Genomic DNA, 20,148 nt, shown 5'->3' on the forward strand with positions numbered 1-20,148 from the left:
GGGCAGCTTCACCCTGAGCCCTGACCCAACCCAAACCACACACTAACCCCTGATGCTGACCTAACCCGGCCTCACCCTGACCTTTTACCTTGGCCTGCCCCACATACCTTGACCCCTGAATCCAATCTTAGTGTCATCTTGACCTTTGACCTTCCACCCCTCATCCTGATCCACTTTGACCTTGAATTGGCTCCAGTCTCACCCTGATTCTTGACTCTGACCCCAGCTTCTGTTTCCCTCTCTGGTCTAATCCTCATACTCTCAGCATCATTTTAACCTTTGACCCTCAACTTCCTTACCCTGACCTATGTTAACCCTAATCTGACTCCAGTCTCTCCTTGGCCCATGACTTGGATTCTATACCCTAGCCTCACCCTGACCTCTTACCCTGACTGTCCCCAAGCCCACCCTGGCCCGTAACTCCAGACATAGCCTCATCTCAACCATGGACCCCTCCCCTTGACTGATCTTGATATTTCTCCAGCTTCACCCCACTCTTGACTCTGACACCCCCTCAGTGTTCACCTGACCCTGACCCGTTAGCTTTGCTCCCCGACTCCGGCCTCATCTCAGCCTCTGACCCTCAGTCCCTCACACGTTTCCATATCCTGACCCACCTTGAACCTGGCCACCTTGGGGTCCCAATCTTGAGCCCTGACCCACCCCCACACCCATCTGCGCTCTGGCCCCAGACCCAGCCTGGCCTTCACACTGTGGCGGCCCCGGCACCCTCTCCCCTCCTGTCTGCGTCCAGGGCGATGCCAAGATGATGGAGATCCTGCGCTACACACACCAGTTCCTGCAGAAGTTCTGCGCTGGGAACACCGGCAACCAGGCCCTGCTGCACAAGCACCTGCACCTCTTCCTCACGCCAGGGGTGAGGGCGCGGGGCCCGGGACTCCAGGGCAGGGCTGGGCTGCGCGATCCCCCTCTCTGACGGATGCCCTGCCCGCCTGCAGCTACTGGAGGCGGAGACCATGCAGCACATCTTCCTGAACAACTATCAGCTGTGCTCTGAGATCGGCGAGCCCGTGTTGCAGCACTTCGTGCACCTGCTGGCCACCCACGGGCGCCACGTGCAGTACCTGGACTTCCTGCACACCGTCATCAAGGCCGAGGGCAAGTACGTCAAGAAGTGCCAGGACATGATCATGACAGAGGTGAGGGCGGCCGAGGGGTGCTCGGGGAGCTCGGGCAGCGGGCAGGCAGGACCCAGACTTGGAGGAGTCAGACAGTGGGTCATAGAGGGGCCCTGGGGTGCTGGGCTGTGGAGGGGACTTGGGGGAGAACTGAGGACACAGAGGCTGGTCTAGCAGAACTTGGGCTGCGGCCGAACAGGACTCAAGCAAGGCCCAGGAGAAATTAGGCGCCTTGTAGAACTCAGATAACGGGCCTGAGAGAACTCAAACACTCATTCCTTCATTTATCATTTATTGTCATTTATTTACAAATCATGAGGCACCTGCTATGTGCCAAGGACCATGTGTCCCTGGGGGAAATCAGTCAAATGAAAGCTCCGAGGGCAGCGTGCCCAGGGGGACAGGGATCACAGCTTTTGTGCTCATTGCTAGGTCCCCAGGGTCTGGCACATAGTAGGCACTCAGTAAACAAGTGGAGGGGTGAAGGGCTGAATCTAAATCTGGAACAGACATGCTCTCTGCTCTGGAGCATCTCAGAGTGGGAAGGAGCAGGGAGAGAAAAGAGCAAACACTCAAGTGAGACGAGGGACTTATCAATGAGACGTCGTGTCTGGACGTGCTGTGCAGTGTCAATTATTGATTGCTATTATTATATTACCGTGACTAACCTAATCGTCGACACCAGAGGGATGCAGTATATGCTCCTCGAGGGTTTAAATTACAGCTATGGGAGCACAGGGGAGAGAGAGGGTAAGCCGGGAGAGGGTGGGATTGCAAAGGACTTCCTGGAGGAGGCGCCTCTGAGACAAGCCCAAGTGGGATTTCTTTCCTTAGAGGAGGGGGGACTTCCTGAGTCTGGGGTTCGGTGTCCTAGCTAACAGCAGAGGGCCTGAGACATCAGCCTGGGGCCCCAAGGGCCAGGGAACCCCAGAAACTCAAGCAGGGGAGGGTTTTCCTGAGTGTCGGGTGAGGGCTGGAGTCAGAGTCCCAGAGTCCCAGTCTCTCTCTGGGAAGCACAGGAGAGGGCTGGGGCCCCGAGCCTGCTGGACTGAGGGGGTCTGATGTGCCCCCTTCCCACCCACAGCTGACCAACGCAGGTGACGATGTGGTCGTGTTCTACAACGACAAGGCCTCGCTGGCCCACCTGCTGGACATGATGAAGACCGCCCGGGATGGCGTGGAGGACCACAGCCCCCTCATGTACCACATTTCCCTGGTGGACCTGCTGGCCGCCTGCGCCGAGGGCAAGAACGTCTACACCGAGATCAAGTGCACGTCCCTGCTGCCCCTGGAGGATGTGGTGTCTGTGGTGACGCACGAGGACTGCATCACCGAGGTGGGGCCTGTGTGCACATGGGGATCCCGGGGGCTGGGGGAGGGTGTGGGGGTGGGGAGCCAGCCCCTCAGCCCTGCTGGGTGGGGCAGGGGGAGGGAGGGAGGGAAAGTGGGGGAAGTGGACAGGGCTTGGGAGGTGGGGAGGTGGTGGGGACTCGGGCAGAGGAGCAAAGGGAGGGTCGGGAGGAATCAGGGAAGCGCAGAGAGGGAGACCCGGCTCGTGCCCTGACCTCCCGGCCCCGCCTGCCCAGGTGAAAATGGCCTACGTGAACTTTGTGAACCACTGCTACGTGGACACGGAGGTGGAGATGAAGGAGATCTATACCAGCAACCACATCTGGACGCTTTTTGAGAACTTCACCCTGGACATGGCTCGGGTCCGTGCCTGTCGGGGTGTGGGCTGGCAGGCAGACCATGGCGGGGGGTGCAGCGGTCTTCCAGGGGGTGGGAGTGGAGGGGCCCCCAGGCATCAGTCTCTCCTACCCCAGGTCTGCAGTAAGCGTGAGAAGCGCCTGTCTGACCCCACCCTGGAGAAGTATGTGCTGACCGTCGTGCTGGACACAATCAACGCCTTCTTCAGCTCCCCGTTCTCTGAGAATAGCACCTCCCTGCAGGTGAGCTCCAGCTGCTGGCGGCTTCTGTGTGGGCGGGGGGGTGGGGGTGGCGGGAGTCAGAATACATATATTCATATTTGCTTGTAGCTTATAAAGATACAGCAGAAGAATATAAACGTGTATTAGTTATCAATGCTGTGTAGCAAATTATCCCCAAATATAGCAGTTTAAAACCACAAACGTTTATTATCTCACAGTTTCCGTGGGTTGGGAATTACAGGGGAAATTACCATAGAACAGGAATTCCTAAATTCACTTGGTATGATGGGTCCCAGGGTGGCCGGGGACACCTGGCAGCCCTTATGCACTGAAGACAGAGTGTGGCAATTACTGCAGTGGATAGCAGAGCCGAAGCAGGAGAATCTGATGCACAGAATCATCAGTGTTGGCTAGTTGGTCGTGGTGTCCCCAGAACTGAAAGAGGTAGACAGTCTTCTTAAAGCCTTTCTTATCTGTAGAGGCAGAAGAGCTCTAGGCTGTGAACAGGTGTTGGACTTGAATCCCTGAGAGTCACAGCCCCTCAATCCCCAAATTCCCAGACTCGAGCCAGGTCACAGCTCAGAGCCCCTTGAAAGGAAGAGACCCAGGTTCCCTTGAGGAAGGACCCTGCTACACCACCTAATTCATAAAGAAACACTGAAAGGCCACACAAGTAACCAATCAAAGGGCTGCCTATAGGTAGAGGGACTGAGGGTGGAGCGGGGATAGTGCTTCTGAGCGAAAAAACACTGGGTCCCACCCTCCCAGCCAGGATGGGCTTGTTTTGACACATATGTGTTTGGACCCTGGGACCCCTTTGGGACTCCGGTGATGTGTATCAGCTTTCCCCACCTCTCATTAGCCACCTCTCATTAGAGCATGGGAGAATGGGGGTGACGGGGTCAAGACTTCTTTTTTTTTTTTAAGATTTTATTTATTTATTATTAATTAATTAATTAATTAATTAATTTTTTGGCTGTGTTCGGTCTTAGTTGCGGCACTCGGGATCTTCTTTGAGGCGTGTGGGATTTTTCGTGGTGGCGCGCGGGCTTCTCTCTAGTTGTAGAGTGCAGGTTTTCCCTTCTCTAGTTGTGGCGCGCAGGTTCCAGAGCACGTGGGCCCTGTAGTTTGTGGCACGCAGTCTCTCTAGTTGAGGCACACGAGCTCAGTAGTTGTGGCACGCGGGCTTAGTTGCCCTGAAGCACGTGGGATCTTAGTTCCCTGACCAGGGATCGAACCTGAGTCCCCTGCATTGTAAGGCAGATTCTTTACCACTGCACCACCAGGGAAGCCCCCAAGACTTCTTGAAGTATATTCTTTGTTATAACCTTTTGGTTTTTGAACCATGTAAATATATCCCCTTTCCACAATATTAATTTATTTGAAATTTTTTTAAAGGAAGAAAAGGGTCAGCAATAGGGTTATAAGCCCCAGGCTTGGACCTCGGGGAGTTCTCACAGGGCTGCCATGTATAGTTGCGCAGGTTGTGCACTGCTGAGAGGAAAGGGGGTGCCTTTTTCCAACCGGCACAAAAGCCCATGGTAGCTGTTGGAGGCCTTATCCCTCCGCCCACGCCCAGACTCAGTAGGCTCTGGTCGCCGGCCTGGGGCCGCCCAGGGTGGAGTGTGGGCCGGGCTGTGGCAGCAGGCACGTTGCCTCTTGCAGACACACCAGACGATCGTGGTGCAGCTGCTGCAGTCCACCACACGGCTGCTTGAGTGTCCGTGGCTGCAGCAGCAGCACAAGGGTTCCGTGGAGGCCTGCATCCGGACCCTCGCCATGGTGGGTGAGTGTGCCGGGGCGCTGGCCAGCCCCTCCCCTCCCCTTCTCTCTCCTCCCTCGGGATGCCTGCCCTCACAGTAAACACCTTATCCCGAAGCTCGCCCATCAGCTGCTCCTAGGTGGTGCTCAGTAAGTCCTTCTTGGTGTCTCACTGGCGTCTTGGCAATTGAGAAAAGGCTGTTTTCTCCTCTGAGGCAGTTTCCCGGAGGAGAGTGCTGGGTGACCTCCCCCGAGCAGAGTTTCTTGGGCTTACAAATGGTCTCAGGCAGGAGGGAGGCTGTAGATTGTTAGGGAGAGTTAGGGAAGGGGAGAGGGGAGGCGGGAGAGTGGAGGGGGGAGGGGTCAGAGTGGAGCCAGGGTGGAAACGAAGAGGCAAAAGTTCCCTCTTTTTACCCTAAAAAGGGAAGAGGGCACCTCATTTCAAGTGGGGGCCAGGGTGGGGGCCCCTGCACCCCAGGCCCTGTCCCCCAGTGCGACAGACGCTGAGCCTGGCCCCTCTGGCTGAGCCCTCACCCCCCACCAGCGCCCCGTCCCCTCTCCCCTCAGCCAAGGGCCGGGCCATCTTGCTGCCCATGGACCTGGATGCCCACATCAGCTCGCTGCTCAGCAGTGGTGCCAGCTGTGCAGCTGCCGCCCAGCGGAACGTTTCCAACTACAAGACGGCCCCGCGGGCCTTCCCCCGTGTCACACCCACCCCCAACCAGTGGGACTACAAGAACATCATCGAGAAGCTGCAGGTGGGCGTGGGGCTGGGGAGTGTCCCTCCCTGTGCTGCCCACGCTCTCTGGGAAGGGGCTGGTCAGCCCGTCCACTCCTGGGGGCTGCTAGGGGCAGGGGACTGAGGGGCACCATTCCAGGGCTGGTGCTCGTGAAGGGGGCCGGTACACCCCTCGCTCCCAACAGCACCTTCGTGTTTAGAGAACACACTCTGTCCACTGTCTCACTGGCCTCTAGAGGGGGTATGGTGAGTTACTATCCCCATGTGGCAGAAAATCGAGGCCCAGAGGGGGCAAAGGGTTTGCCCAAGGTCACACAGAGCTAGAGAAGGGGCTGGGAGGGAAGCCAGGGTATGCCCAGGGGCTCTGAGCAGACAGACATCATGCTCTGTCCTGGGTGGCTCCGTGGGCCCAGGGCCCCTCAGACAGGCACAGGCCAGTCCGTGGGGCGCTTTGGCGTTGGGGTGGGGGCAACGGCAGTCACGCCCTGGTCATCCCTTGGGCCTGGGTGGCCTGCCCCTCGCCCAGCGGTGACCCTGCCCTCCCCACGCCACCCACCCCAGGACATCATCACAGCCCTGGAGGAGCGGCTGAAGCCCCTAGTGCAGGCCGAGCTATCCGTGCTGGTGGACGTCCTGCACTGGCCCGAGTTGCTCTTCCTGGAGGGCACTGAGGCCCACCAGCGCTGTGAGAGTGGAGGCTTCCTGTCCAAGTGAGTGGGATGCGGGGCCGGGGCATGGGGGCGGCAGGGACACAGCGGCCCAGGACGGGGAAAGCCCATGGGGTCAGAGGGCCGTGGTCAGGAACAGCAGCTGGAGGGGGGAGGGGTCCACCCCAAGTGTGCCCTCCTTCCCCGCCGGCCAGGCTGATCCAGCACACCAAGGACCTCATGGAGTCGGAGGAGAAGCTGTGTGTCAAGGTGCTGAGGACGCTGCAGCAAATGCTGCTTAAGAAGACCAAGTACGGGGACCGGGTGAGTGCCCAGGTCGGCTGGATGCCGGGTGGGCCTGGCCACGAGGTCCAGGGGCTCAGGACCAGGACCGCTGGGCTGGGGGGTAGAGGGTGAAACGGGCTGCTGTAGGCCTTGCTCCCTTCCCTGCAGGGCAACCAGCTGCGCAAAATGCTGCTGCAAAACTACCTCCAGAACCGGAAGTCCAGCTCGCGGGGGGACCTCCCAGACCCCGTGGGCACCGGTCAGTACCGCGTCTCCCCTGCTGTGCCTCCGGGAGGCCCATTCGCTCTGGGCCCTTCCTTCCCCTCCCTCCACCTGCTCCCCCTTAGGCGAGTTTGCCCACTCCAGGCCTGGACCAAGACTGGTCAGCGATCGCAGCCACCCAGTGCCGGCTGGACAAGGAGGGGGCCACCAAGCTGGTGTGTGACCTCATCACTAGCACCAAGAACGAGAAGATCTTCCAGGAGAGCATTGGCCTGGCCATCCGCCTGCTGGACGGTGGCAACACCGAGATCCAGGTGTGGAGGGGGGCGGGGCTCCAGGGGCTCACCTCCTTGGGTGGTGCCCCCTGCTCAGGAGGGGGACAGTGTGCCAGTCCCTGGGCCATGGGGGTGGGGCTGCAGGGCTGGGTGCTGGCGGCCAGTGCAAGTCCGGCTACTCGCGGGAGGCTCTGCCCTCCCATATCTGCCCCCGTGTCACGTGGCCCTTTTCTATCCCACACCCCCGCCCTGCTCCAGCCGGGCCTGGGCCTGTCGCCCACCATCCCGCCCCCTATTAGTCCACCATTCTTGCCTCTCAGCCTCTGCTCAGGTCTCCTCCCTCCTCTTCCACATCCTCAGCCTTTGGTGTCCAAGTAAAGGGCTACTATCTCCAAAAGCCCTCTCTGATTATTTTATCTCCACTCATTTATTTATTCACTCATTCATTCTTCCCGTAAGTCTGCATTTAGTGAGTGCCTTCTGTGTGCCTGGCAGTGTTCTAGGCGCTAAGGATTCAGCAGTGAAGGAAAGGGACAAAACCCATGTTCTCTTGGTACTCGTATCCTAGTGGGGACAACAGTCCCGAACTGCAGTCCCTGCGTAATACGGAGAGCATGCTGGTTGGTGATAATTCAGGCAGGGGGCTTCAGGAGTTCTGGGCCAGGGGTATCTCAGAAGGAGTGATGGGAAGACCCCTGAGAGGGGACCGTTTGAATGAGGACCCAGAAGTGAGCACGTGAAGTGGGGCAGGGCGCCCGGGGCAGAGCGGGCAGCAGAAGGCCGTGAAGGGGAAATGGCTGATGTGGTTGGAGGGGGTGGAGGAGGGGTGAATGGGAGGAGCTGGGGTCAGGGGGGTGGCAGGCCATCACGAGGCCTTGTGGGCACCGTGGGCCCAGGCCTGCCCCTGGGGGAAGATTCAGGGTTTTGAGCAGAGAAGGGACGTGACTTAGACTTCAGAGAGACCCCTCTAGCTGCTGTGTGGGGAACTGACGGAAGGTCAAGGGCAGATGCAGGTGGGTAGGAAGCTAGTGCAGGCCTCCAGCATCACTGGCACTGGCCCTTCCTCCTCCACCTCTGCTGGTCCTGACTGCCCCCCACCCCAGCCTTAGGCGCAGGGCACAGGGGCGTCTCTGTCTCCACCACCTTGTCCCTGAAGCACAGCATGGAGCCCCCCGGCTCTCACCGAGGGCTGCTTAGAGCCAGGCCTGGCGCTGAGGCTGCCCCCCGTCTCACTGGCCACCCGCAGAAATCCTTCTACAACCTGATGACGAGCGACAAGAAGTCAGAGCGCTTCTTCAAGGTGCTGCACGACCGCATGAAGCGGGCCCAGCAGGAGACCAAGTCCACAGTGGCCGTCAACATGAGCGACCTGGGCAGCCAGCCGCGTGAGGACCGGGAGCCAGCAGACCCCGCCGCCAAAGGTCAGGCTCAGAGGGTGCAGGGTGAGTGGGGTCACGGGCCCCAGGGATGAGGACGTGGGCACAAGGCAAGGTGGGCAGGCTGGGGACTGAGGGTGGGAACGGAGGGTGAGGGTGAGGGTCTGGCTGCTCCCAGCAGCCCCAGCCTAACCAGGCCTCACCCTGCAGGCCGCGTGGCCTCCTTCTGGATGCCCAGCTCCTCATCCCGCTATTCGCTGGGGCCCAGCCTGCGCCAGGGGCATGAGGTGGGCGAGCGCGTGCAGAGCAACGAGATGGGCACGTCCGTGCTCATCATGCAGCCCATCCTGCGCTTTCTGCAGCTGCTGTGCGAGAACCACAACCGGGACCTGCAGGTGAGGCCCTGCCCCACCTGACCCCGCCTCCCGACCCCGCCCATACTCTGTGCCCCGCATCTGGCCTGGGCACCACTGCTCTGAGGCCGGTGAGGCCCCCACCCCTGCAGCCTGCAGCATCGCGGTCCCCAGGCCGGCCCCTCCCTCCCTGCTGCAGCGGTGCCACGCCGCCCCCCCCCCCTGTGCTCTTCAGAACTTCCTGCGCTGCCAGAACAACAAGACCAACTACAACCTGGTGTGCGAGACTCTGCAGTTCTTGGACATCATGTGCGGCAGCACCACGGGCGGTCTGGGGCTGCTGGGGCTCTACATCAACGAGGACAACGTGGGCCTCGTCATCCAGACCCTGGAGACCCTCACCGAGTATTGCCAGGGCCCCTGCCACGAGAACCAGGTGAGCCGTCGGAGCGGCGCATGGCAGCGTGGACATGGGGGAGGATGGAGCAGGCCGGGCAGGGGACAGACCGTGGCCCCTTGAGCTGCCACGATTCTGAGGGGGCCCAGGCCCCGTGTCACCCCCCACCCCTGCCTCCCGCCAGACCTGCATCGTGACGCACGAGTCCAATGGCATAGACATCATCACCGCGCTGATTCTCAATGACATCAGTCCCCTGTGCAAGTACCGTATGGACCTGGTGCTGCAACTCAAGGTAGGGCCCTTGGCAGCCCACGTGAGCATGCGTGGGTGTGCATGTGATGTATATGTTGAGTGTACATGCTGGTGTGTGTGATGTTAGCATTGTGTGTGTGTGTGTGTGTGCGCGCGGTGTGGGCATCGTGTGTGCAAGCATGGGTGATGTGCAGGTGTGTGATGTGTGCATGTTTGTACACACAAGTGCATGTGTGAGCAAACGTGTTGGATGTACACTTGCTCTAGAAGCAGACATGTTCTGGGTTTATCCGAGGGCCTCCTGTGTCCGTGTCTGCTGTTTGGGGGGTGCACAGGGTGGGGGAAGGTGGCCTGTGGGTGGACCGGATACGCAGCACCCTTCTCACAGCAAGCCCTGGGGGTAAGTGGGGAACAAGAAGGCCACGGGACTTACGGGCCAAGAGAGGCTGTTACGGAGTAGTCAGTGGAGGGGGTGGCGGGGGCCCTCAGACTGTGGCCTGTCCCTCCCTCCTCTCCCCCAGGACAATGCCTCCAAGCTGCTCCTGGCTCTGATGGAGAGCCGGCACGACAGTGAAAACGCCGAGCGCATCCTCATCAGCCTGCGGCCCCAGGAGCTGGTGAGGCTGGGCTGGGGGTCAGGTGGGGAGGCGGACCAGGTGGGGTGTGCGGGGCTGGGGATCAGAGCCCAGCCCGCCCTACGCCCCAGGAAGAGGGCATTCAGCAGCCCCTGCCCCGGCAGGTGGACGTCATCAAGAAGGCCTACCTGCAGGAGGAGGAGCGTGAGAACTCGGACGTGAGCCCTCGTGAAGTGGGCCACAACATCTACATCCTGGCGCTGCAGGTACCGGCCCCACCCCACGGCCCCGCCCTAGCGGCCACGCCCCCACCGGCGACCACGACCCAGTGACTCTCCGCTGCCATCTCACTCAGCTCTCCAGGCACAACAAGCAGCTGCAGCACCTGCTGAAGCCCGTGAGGCGCATCCAAGAGGAGGAGGCCGAGGGCATCTCTTCCATGGTGGGGGCCCAGAGGATAGGGCTGGGCGTGGGGCGGGGCTTAGATCTAGGGGCGGGGTTGGGTGGGAGATTGGATGGGATAGTTGGAGGGCGTGACTATGGCTCGGGGGCGGGGCTGAGGGCAGAGCTGAGACCTCATATCCTGGCTGGAGTCTGGGATGTGGCTGGGGGCGGGGCCAGGAACTTAGGGCAGACCTGTGGCCCAAGGCCTTGGCTTGAACCTGAGTAAAGAGCCAGCTCAGAATTGGGGGGCGGGGCTGAGGACCGGTGGGAGCCGGTCCAGGGATGTCACCCGGACAGAGGAGTGGGAGCAAGGTTGCTGTGTGGGTTTGGGGCGTCTGGCACCTGGAGCAGGACCTAGGGGTGCACCTGGGCAGGACTGTGGAGGGTGCTGACTGTCCTATAGGATTGTCTCCCACTTCGGGGCTGGGTCTGGTCTAGTTGGGGGTCACTCAGTGGGGTGTAGTTCAGAGCTGGGCCCCGGCATGGAGGTGGGGGCGGGCCTGACCTCGGCATCACCCCCCCCCCCCAGCTCAGCCTCAACAACAAGCAGCTGTCACAGATGCTCAAGTCCTCAGCACCGGCACAGGAGGAAGAGGAGGACCCCCTGGCCTACTATGAGAACCACACGTCTCAGATAGAGGTGGGACCTGAGAACAGCTGGGGGCCAGGAGTGAGGGCTGGGCCCTCGGGGGCCACGGCTCAGATGTGAGCAGGTGCCCGTGTGCGTCCAGATCGTGCGGCAGGACCGCAGCATGGAGCAGATCGTGTTCCCGGTGCCCGGCATCTGCCAGTTCCTGACGGAGGAGACCAAGCACCGGCTCTTCACCACCACCGAGCAGGATGAGCAGGGTAGCAAAGTGAGCGACTTCTTCGACCAGTCCTCCTTCCTGCACAACGAGATGGAGTGGCAGCGCAAGCTCCGCAGTGAGGACCCCGCGGGCCGGCAGGAGGGCGGGGGTGGGGGGCTGGAGCTGCTCACTGATGCCCCTGATGCCTCCCTCGCCTACTGGTGGGAGTCCCACCCCTGCCCCAAGGAGGGCTCCGATCACGTTTTTTTCCTCCTGAAGTGGGACCTGGAGCTTGTGCAGGCTCTGCGGCCTGGTATGGGGTGGGCAGATGGTGTTAATCAGGGGCCCCCCTTACCCTGGCCCCGCCACCTCCTCCCCCAGGCATGCCACTCATCTACTGGTTCTCCCGCCGCATGACCCTGTGGGGCAGCATCTCCTTCAACCTGGCGGTTTTTATCAACATCATCATCGCCTTCTTCTACCCCTACGTGGAGGGCGCATCCACAGGTGAGGACACAGGGCTGGCAGGTGGCGGCCCTGAGCCTTCCATGCTCCCTCCTCTGATGTGAGCTGGCCAGGCTCTGAGGGGACTGGATGCAGAGTGGGGAGAAGCACCCCCTTCCCTGGCCTCTGGGTTCTGCACCTCATCACGGGGATGGATAGGGCCCTTGACCTCTGGAGACAGCACACACACATGCAAGGCAGAGAGCAGTTACGGGAGCAGCAGATGGAGAGGGCCTCCTACCTTAGGCCTCCAGATGCAGGTGTGATGGGCAGGGCCCTACAGCCAGGCGAGCGGGAATTTACAGGGAAGGCTCCCAGAAAGGGGTAGCTTCTTGGGGTCTGTTGGGTGGGTGGGCTTGAGCAAGCCGCCCTGTCCCTGCTCCCTGGCCCCCAGGTGTGCTGGGCTCCCCCCTCATCTCGCTGCTGTTCTGGATCCTCATCTGCTTCTCCATCGCGGCCCTGTTCACCAAGCGCTATAGCATCCGCCCCCTCATCGTGGCGCTCATCCTGCGCTCCATCTACTACCTGGGCATTGGGCCCACGCTCAGCATCCTGGGTGCCCTCAACGTGAGTGCCAGAGGGCCCCCACCGCCCACCCCCAACCCCTCCTGGGCTTGTCGCGCAGCTGGACCTGAAGCTGGCCCGCTGCTCTGCCCCTTCCCCCTGGTCCCGTGTTGGGATCCCAAGCTCATTACAGACCCGAGGTTGGGACCACTCTGTGTCTCCTCTTTCCCCTGGACAACTCGGGGCAGCAGGCACTCAGAGCCAGCCAGCCAGGAGCCGCTTTGGAGCACCAGCTTCAGGGCTGCTGGGTTCCCAGTGTTTGTTGTGCACTGCCTGAAGGCATATTGCGGACATCAAAGATTTATGTGTTATGACAGTTTCCTGACAGGTAGAAATAAAGTGTCTCGAGCACGTGGGGGGTGCCTTTCCCTAACTGACCTAGTCACCGTAAAGGCTAAGGACGGTCTTCTCTGACTTGTTCCTTTATCTGCATCTCACTTTCTTCCTGGAGCTGGGGACCCGAGGGACTTCTCCTCTATTCTAGTCCCAGAAGCCCAGATGCATTTCAGGAAGCATTCCATTAAGGCTGTGTTTGCCAGGCTGAGCAGGACCAGCTCAGATCCACTCCCCTGAAGACCCAGGCTTCGCCTCTGCTCTAGGCACCGGCTGGGCCTGGCAACAGGGGTGGAGATTCAGGGTGGGTGGTAGGGCACTGACCCCCATGCCCTGCACTTGCCCACAGCTGACCAACAAGATCGTGTTCGTGGTGAGCTTCGTGGGCAACCGTGGCACCTTCATCCGGGGCTATAAGGCCATGGTCATGGACATGGAGTTCCTGTACCACGTGGGCTACATCCTGACGAGTGTCCTGGGCCTCTTTGCCCATGAACTCTTCTACAGCATCCTGGTGAGGCGTGAGTGGGGCTGGGCAGGGGCAGGGGCAGGCAGTTGGGGCTTCCTGCCAGTTGCTAACAGTTCCCCATCCCCAGGCCTTTTGCTGCTGGGCTGGGAGGAGTGGATTTCCAGTGTCCTCCTCCGCTGGACCCCATCCTGGCCTTCAAGGCCGTGATATCTACTCATGGCCCCATCTCCCCTGTACAGTGGGAGTCCAAGCCTGGACTCTCGAGCCAGACCATCTGGGTTTACATCCCAGTGTGGCCCCTCCTAGCTGTGTAACTTTGGGTAGGTTTCTTAACTGCCCGTGCCTCAGTTTCCTCATCTGTAAAATGGGGATAATTAACGGCACCTGCCCTTTAGAATAATTGTGAGGATGAAGTGAGCTAACACACAACAGTTGTGTAGAGTGTGTCCTGGCACGTAGCAAGCACACCGTAAGTGTTGGCCATCTTTCTCCTGCTGCTTGTGGTATGCGCTGCCCATTCCACCCTCTAGCCTTCTCCTGGACCTCTCCGTTTCCTGGGCCTTGGAACTCCAGGTTCCTCGGAGACGACGGCCCCAACAGGCCCGCCAGCCTGGTTCCACCTGCCCAAGAGCAGACGCCGCTGGGGGAGGCGGGGGGAACCACTGGTAGGCAGGCAGCCCGTGGGTCCAGCGGCGGCCCCATCTCTGCCCTGCAGCTCTTTGACCTCATCTACCGCGAAGAGACGCTGTTCAATGTCATCAAGAGTGTGACCCGCAACGGCCGCTCCATCCTGCTGACCGCCCTCCTGGCCCTCATCCTGGTCTACCTCTTCTCCATTGTTGGCTTCCTCTTCCTCAAGGATGACTTCATTCTCGAGGTCGACCGGCTGCCCAGCAACCACTCCAGAGGTCTGGGGGCACCTCTCCTGGGCGGGCGTGTGGGGATGAGGGGCCTGCACAAGTGGCTGGAGTTGGGACCAGGGCCTGGAAGCGCTTATCCCACCAGGCCTCCTGCCTCAGTTTCTCCTCTTGGGTTCTGGGTGGGGGTCTAGCTCACTGCCTCCCTCTTCCCTGGACAGACTGAGGGAGTGGGAGCGCCTTGGGTCGCTCTTGTTTAAAGACCCTGTGGTTCATGTTAAACTCGGTACTTGTGGGAGCTGCCGGTGCACCAGGGCTAGGGGTGCAGGCCCCCCTCCCGGCCCTTGGAGCACAGCCCGGCGGGGGCAGGTACATGGAGACCCTTCACTGTAGCCAGGCAGTGGGGAACTGGTAGGATCAGGGCAGGCTTCCTGGAGGATGTGATGTTGGGCCCAGAACTGGGGAGATGATGAGGACAGTCCTTGGACCTCCTGATCTTGATCCTGTCCCCTCCAGCCAGCCCCCTGGGGATGCCACATGGAGCTGCCACAATTGTGGACACTTGCAGTGGGGACAACATGGACTGTGTCTCAGGGGTCGTGGTGCCCGAGGTCCTGGCAGGTGAGGGCAGTGCGTCTTGGGAGTCACGTGCGGTGGGGGCAGAGGCAGGTGGCCTGGCCCAGGGCTGAGCACGCGCCCTGCTTGCAGAGGATGAGGAGCTGGACAGCGCGGAGCGGGCCTGTGACACCCTGCTCATGTGCATCGTCACCGTCATGAACCACGGGCTGCGCAATGGTGGCGGTGTGGGCGACATTCTCCGCAAGCCCTCCAAAGACGTGAGCGCCCCCTGCCCCCTCCCCAGTCCACGGGGGCCCAGCCCCGCCCTCAGGTCATGGCCGGCGGAGCAGCTTGGCCTCCCTCCATCTTCAGGGTTGCGAGTCCCTGCACCTTTGCGTCCCCTTCTCCCCGCTGTCCCTCCCAGTCCCGTGCGGTTATGGTGTAGCTGAGCTATCCAGGCCCCTGTCTACCCAGGCATCCCCGCCAGCTCACTGTAGATGCTCTGAGGAAAGACCTTGGCATCCGGCTTTCCCGGGCTAGGGAAGCCGTGAGTCAGGCAGCGGGCGGGTCCCCGGCCACAGTGGCTTCAGCTGAGAGGCAGAGCCCTGGCCCGCAGCCAGGGTAGGCAGGGTGGGGACGCCGGGCTGGCTCCATAAGGAGGCCTCAGGGTTTGGCTCGGGCAGCCCCACGTTCTCCGAATGGCAGTCTGTCCCTAGTGGCACGAGGGTGAGAAGCTTCTTGGCCAGAGGGTTTCTAGAACGAGTGAGACCAGGTGTCCTGAGGGCAGGCAGAGGAGTTCAGAGCTGCTCTTCCCCTAACCAGCAGTCAGGGGCGGGCCATGTCCCCACCCCAGACTCCTCGAGGGCCTCGTCCCGGCCGCTGAGTCCTCATCCACACTCAGGGCCTCTGATTGTGATTCTCATTCTGTGTGGTGAGGCTGGGTCCTCTCTGCCATCTTCAGGGCCCTGGGAGCCAGGTGCCCTTATTCCTTTCCAATGGGGGCTGCTGACCCCAGCCTCCCCGCCTTCCCCCCGTAGGAGTCTCTCTTCCCGGCCCGCGTGGTCTACGACCTCCTGTTCTTCTTCATTGTCATCATCATCGTGCTGAACCTCATCTTTGGGGTGATCATCGACACCTTTGCCGACTTGCGCAGTGAGAAGCAGAAGAAGGAAGAAATTCTCAAGACCACGTGCTTCATCTGTGGTGAGGCTGGGCTCCTGCCTGAGGAGGCTGTGGCCGTCGTCGTCGGCCTCAGTCTGGCCCTTCCTAGATTCCCGTGGCCGCCGGGGAGCCCTGCCCTGGGGCCGACGGCTTGGTGGCTGTTCGCTCATCCCAGAACTGGGGAGAACAGGACCCTACCCGAACTTGGAGTCATAGAAGGGAGTGGGAAAGGGCCTCAGAAATCCTCCCTTTAAACTCTCTGGGTCTCAGATGAGGCAACGAGCCCGGTCAGTGGCCTCAAACCTCTGGTCTCAGGCCAGAGCCTTTCTCCCCACCCCCTAGGTATGAAGTGCAGGTCCCCTCACAGCCACCGCAGGCAAGCAGGTGGGCCCCTGTAGGACAGGACCCTCATCTAAGCTTTTCCGGCCCCCCGGCCCCCGGGATCCTGGCGTCTGCTCCCATGGTCCCCTCCGTGCTGCGGCAGGGCAGGGGCTCCACGGCTGTGTGGCTGCTGCTTTAAATAGAAGTGACCTAAAGAGCCCAGAGTGGGCTGTCGCCTGCATTCATCAGAACTTTCAGCCCAAGAACAATGTCCCCACTGCATCGGGAGGCCATGCCTGCCCACCGGGTCACTTGGAGGCAGGGGAGGGGGTGTACCCTCACCCCCACCTCCTGCCTCCGCAGGTCTGGAGAGGGACAAGTTTGACAACAAGACGGTGTCATTTGAGGAGCACATCAAGTTCGAGCACAACATGTGGAACTACCTGTACTTCATTGTGCTGGTCCGTGTGAAGAACAAGACGGACTACACGGGGCCCGAGAGCTACGTGGCCCAGATGATCAAGGTGTGGGCCCGGGGAGAGGGGTGGTCAGGACAGCTGTGGACACTTGTTAACAGGCAGCAGGGGACAAGGGACAGCTGGAGCCGACCTCGGCTACTCGGGAGCCCCGCCAGCTGCTGTGCTGCAGGGGGGCCTCTGGAAAAAAGCCCCCAGAGGACGTGCGTGGTGTCCGGGGCCTGTGGGTGCCTGATGCGAGGTGGCCCTGCTTGTGGCGACTGCTCAGTGGCCCTTTCTGAGGGGCCTTTTCTAGCTGGGCGAGAGGGAGGGCAGCTTGCTGAAGCCTGGGTGGTCGCAGGCCAAGAGGGCGCCTGGATGAACTTTAAACTGTCAAACTTAGGAGAAATCAACCATCACTCCAATGCAGGGGCGAAGGGAGTGAAGGCAGTGAGTAAAGGTCTGGGCGCCTTTAGGGTAAAGGATGCCCATCAGTCCCGTCAGACGTAGTGCATCTTTAGATTATCGCACGTTAGAGAAAACGCCGCCTAAAAGGCAAGAAAGGTGGGGAGAGGGTTCTATGCATCTTTGGAGTCTGTATTTGGATTGGTCTTTGAGCGCAGGTATTATCTGTTGATCTGAGAATTCAGAGCTTGCCACAAGGAACTAGAAAGCTGCTCGGTGTCCCCTCCCGCTCTGCCTCTGTCCCGGGGAACGTGGCTTTGCCTCATGTGTCAGATGCCAGCCACCCTCGGCAGAGCCCTGCTCCTTCAACGCACCATCTGTCTGACTGGCATCTTCCTGGGGTGTGGGGCGTGCTGTCGGGGCGGGAGGAAGGAAGGGAGGGAGGGAGGGAGGGAGGGAGGAGAGACAGGGTCTGGGTGCAGAGGCCTGCCTTCCACCACTCGCAGGGTGTTTGTTAGGAGAGTAAACAGGTGGTGTTGGTACCAGGGAGAGACTCGGGCTGTCTAACCGAGGTTGGCCTGTCTCAGTGCTGTGGCCTCCCCGCCCCCTCAGGGTCACTGCCAGCTCACTCTGGCCCCGGGGAGGACCCAGGTCAATTCAGATTTTCCCGTGACACATCCCTGGGGATTAATTTGGCCAAGGGTGTGGTAGCAGGCTCCCCCCACACAACTGCTTTTCTAAACAAGGCCTTCCTAGGCTGGACCCAAGCTCGCTCACCCCACTGGTGATGTTTTTCAGAACAAGAACCTGGACTGGTTCCCCCGGATGCGGGCCATGTCACTGGTGAGCAACGAGGGGGAGGGGGAGCAGAACGAGATCCGGATTCTTCAGGACAAGCTCAGCTCCACCATGAAGCTGGTGTCCCACCTCACTGCCCAGCTCAACGAGCTCAAGGAGCAGGTGTGCCCCTAGCCCTGTCCTGGCAGCACACCGGCAGCCTCAGGGCCTGCCTGGTGGCATGGGGGAGGGTGTTGGGGCCTTCACGCTCCCCCTGCCCCCTTTCCTGCTGGCTCCTCTTCTTGGGTCTGGGGTGGAAGACAGGTTCCAAACACACTTCTCCCCTCTGTGGAAAGCTAGACGGGGTCGTGGCCCCTATCCTTGCGCCCCAGAAAGACGGCTGAGCGGAACCTCGTGCCGGTGTTGGGGCCTCCCTTGCTTTAGCGAGTCCCCCTCAGGCGTTGACTGGTGATGGCTGGGTAAGGCTTCTTTCCGCTTCTCAAGATCGATCCCCTCTTGCCCAGAGCATCCTCCGCTCCATCTGGCAGTGACTGACTGACATCGGCAGCCCCTCTTTTAGGTGGGGTGCTTTCCCAGCTGCACCAAATCAGTGGTTTGTGATGCGCTGAGGACAAGGGTTTGGGGCTGACATCCGTGCTACACCCTGGGGGTGCCTTGGCCTGCCGCCAGGGCTGAACCGCAGCCGGGGGGAGGGTGGACTCTGGGCGGCCTGATCCAACCTGATGGCATCTGTTTAAATCTAGATGACGGAGCAGCGGAAACGCAGGCAACGCCTGGGCTTCGTGGATGTCCAGAACTGCATGAGCCGCTGAGTGGAGCCACGGAAGGCCCGTCAGGCCACGTGCGACACTGGAGAGCTGAGAGTGGGAACACCGCCCCTCAGCCCCTCAAGGCCAGGTGCCCATCCAACCCGCAGCTCCACCTCTGCCAGACCCCGCCCCAGGCCAATGTAGACTCTGACCAGCTTAGAGGGGAAACTAGAGCCGACAGTCCTGCCCAGACCAAGCTCTTAAAAACAACCTCAGAAACTCGGTGGGACTCGGCTTACCTTCATGTCTCAGTCCTCTCAGAGGACTATTGCTTTGTCCCTTGTGGCTGACGTGCCTTTGTACTCCTCCTGGTGGGTGGTGAGGACCGGGGCCTCCAGTTCACTCCAAGCACTACGTTGCGGTCACCGCCGCCTCCGGAGGGGCGCGGCGATGCTGCCGCTAGTGACTTCAGGGCTTTGTTATTTAACTTATTCACGGGGCCAGGCTCAGCCCTGGCCAGGGCCGTGTGGCCCGCCCGTGCCTCCGAACTGCCGTATACAGTGCGTAGACCTCAGTGTCCAAGTCCACGCCACCCTCTCCGCACGGCCCCGGCCGGACTGGTGACCATAGGCTTGGTCCTGAGACCTGCCTCCTCCTGGGCCTCCTGGGGAAGAGTCACACGCCCAGGTGACAGGGCTGGGGCGTGTTAACAGGGGCTGTTTTTGACTGCTTGTGTTTTCTCCTTTTGGTGTAATGTTTTACAAATCCTTTGGCCCGAGAACTAATACGTTAATTACCTTAAATAAATTAATTAATCTAGTCCGTTAGAAAGGGAGGCTGGCTCCCATGCTCCCCAGGGGCTGGGGTGGGTGGTAACGTGGGGCTGGCAGAGGACAGAATACGAGCCCTGCCTGCTGGCCTAACCTTGGGCTCGTGGGAGATGCTGAATGCCAGCCTGTCTTGCAGCGATTCCGGGACAGAACTGTACTATGGGATAACTGGTTTCTATCATAATCCTATGAATTTTATTTTATGCATTTCCAAACACAGTGAGGAGTCCAGGTACAATGAGGTTAAGAACCCACTCCCACTTCTTCCCAACTAGGGGTGCTGTCGGCCCTGCCCTACCCCTTCTCTCAGCTCTGCTCTTGACAAGAAACCTGAAGTAGGGAATGTAAACGTCTACTGGTAAGAGCTAAGGTTCCGTGGAGTAATAAGGTGACGCTGTGCGTGTCCCCGGCCAGGGGAGGGGGCCTGCCATGTGGCCTCCCACAGAACCCGCCCCGAGTGCTGAAGCCGACTCAAGCCGAGGCCCTGCCTGGCCTGTTGGTAGCTCTACTCTGCCCCTTAAGCCAACTTGGAACATGGCTTTTCTGCAAGGTCAGGGGCAGAGGACCGAGCTCTGGCCTTCTGAGTCAGTGGGGAGGAGGGCCGAGCAGGCTTTTCTCATCCCTCTGTCATACAACTCCTGCTGCTTTCTGTTTGCAACAGGACGCCTTCTTCAGTACTGACCGCTATTTTTGGCTCTCTCCCAGGAGCTCCTACAACAAAAGGGAGCCTGTGGATCTTGCCAGGAGCCAGCCAGACCTCTGTTGGCAGGTGGGGCTCCTGGGGCCATGCAGGAAGCACCTTGCCCAGAGGCCCCGTCACCTTCCCTTCTCAGGCCCAGACGGAGACCCGCACTTCCTCTCCTGGAGGACATCCTAGCCTGACTGGTGGGCGGGCGGATGCTCAACTGGCGTCCCTCCTCAGGCCAGAGCTTTCTTTACAGCAACAAGGGCTTCCTTTCT

The 20,148-nt window shown here is 60.4% G+C and overlaps 1 protein-coding gene across 1 annotated transcript in view; it reads left to right on the forward strand.

Moving 5' to 3' along the window:
- Positions 1–20,066, forward strand: part of ITPR3 (inositol 1,4,5-trisphosphate receptor type 3) — a gene marked incomplete at its 5' end in the record, with an annotated part of 56,603 nt that extends 36,537 nt beyond the window's left edge. The window contains 30 exons of the mRNA XM_081247371.1: positions 755–877; positions 960–1,160; positions 2,224–2,475; positions 2,726–2,851; positions 2,963–3,088; positions 4,733–4,853; positions 5,396–5,586; positions 6,129–6,277; positions 6,430–6,538; positions 6,668–6,758; positions 6,866–7,035; positions 8,243–8,417; positions 8,583–8,767; positions 8,961–9,161; positions 9,307–9,417; positions 9,899–9,994; positions 10,117–10,218; positions 10,308–10,394; positions 10,926–11,036; positions 11,128–11,320; positions 11,566–11,691; positions 12,083–12,255; positions 12,935–13,099; positions 13,770–13,962; positions 14,428–14,532; positions 14,620–14,747; positions 15,507–15,672; positions 16,315–16,475; positions 17,610–17,771; positions 18,353–20,066. Coding sequence (XP_081103497.1) covers positions 755–877; positions 960–1,160; positions 2,224–2,475; positions 2,726–2,851; positions 2,963–3,088; positions 4,733–4,853; positions 5,396–5,586; positions 6,129–6,277; positions 6,430–6,538; positions 6,668–6,758; positions 6,866–7,035; positions 8,243–8,417; positions 8,583–8,767; positions 8,961–9,161; positions 9,307–9,417; positions 9,899–9,994; positions 10,117–10,218; positions 10,308–10,394; positions 10,926–11,036; positions 11,128–11,320; positions 11,566–11,691; positions 12,083–12,255; positions 12,935–13,099; positions 13,770–13,962; positions 14,428–14,532; positions 14,620–14,747; positions 15,507–15,672; positions 16,315–16,475; positions 17,610–17,771; positions 18,353–18,421 — 4,368 coding nt within the window. The 3' untranslated portion in view covers positions 18,422–20,066. The remainder of the gene's footprint in view (positions 1–754; positions 878–959; positions 1,161–2,223; positions 2,476–2,725; positions 2,852–2,962; positions 3,089–4,732; positions 4,854–5,395; positions 5,587–6,128; positions 6,278–6,429; positions 6,539–6,667; positions 6,759–6,865; positions 7,036–8,242; positions 8,418–8,582; positions 8,768–8,960; positions 9,162–9,306; positions 9,418–9,898; positions 9,995–10,116; positions 10,219–10,307; positions 10,395–10,925; positions 11,037–11,127; positions 11,321–11,565; positions 11,692–12,082; positions 12,256–12,934; positions 13,100–13,769; positions 13,963–14,427; positions 14,533–14,619; positions 14,748–15,506; positions 15,673–16,314; positions 16,476–17,609; positions 17,772–18,352) is intronic.
- Between the last annotated feature and the right edge of the window lie 82 nt (positions 20,067–20,148).

Source organism: Mesoplodon bidens (genome assembly GCF_964165515.1).
Source record: "Mesoplodon bidens genome assembly, chromosome: 10".
NCBI lineage: Eukaryota > Metazoa > Chordata > Mammalia > Artiodactyla > Ziphiidae > Mesoplodon > Mesoplodon bidens.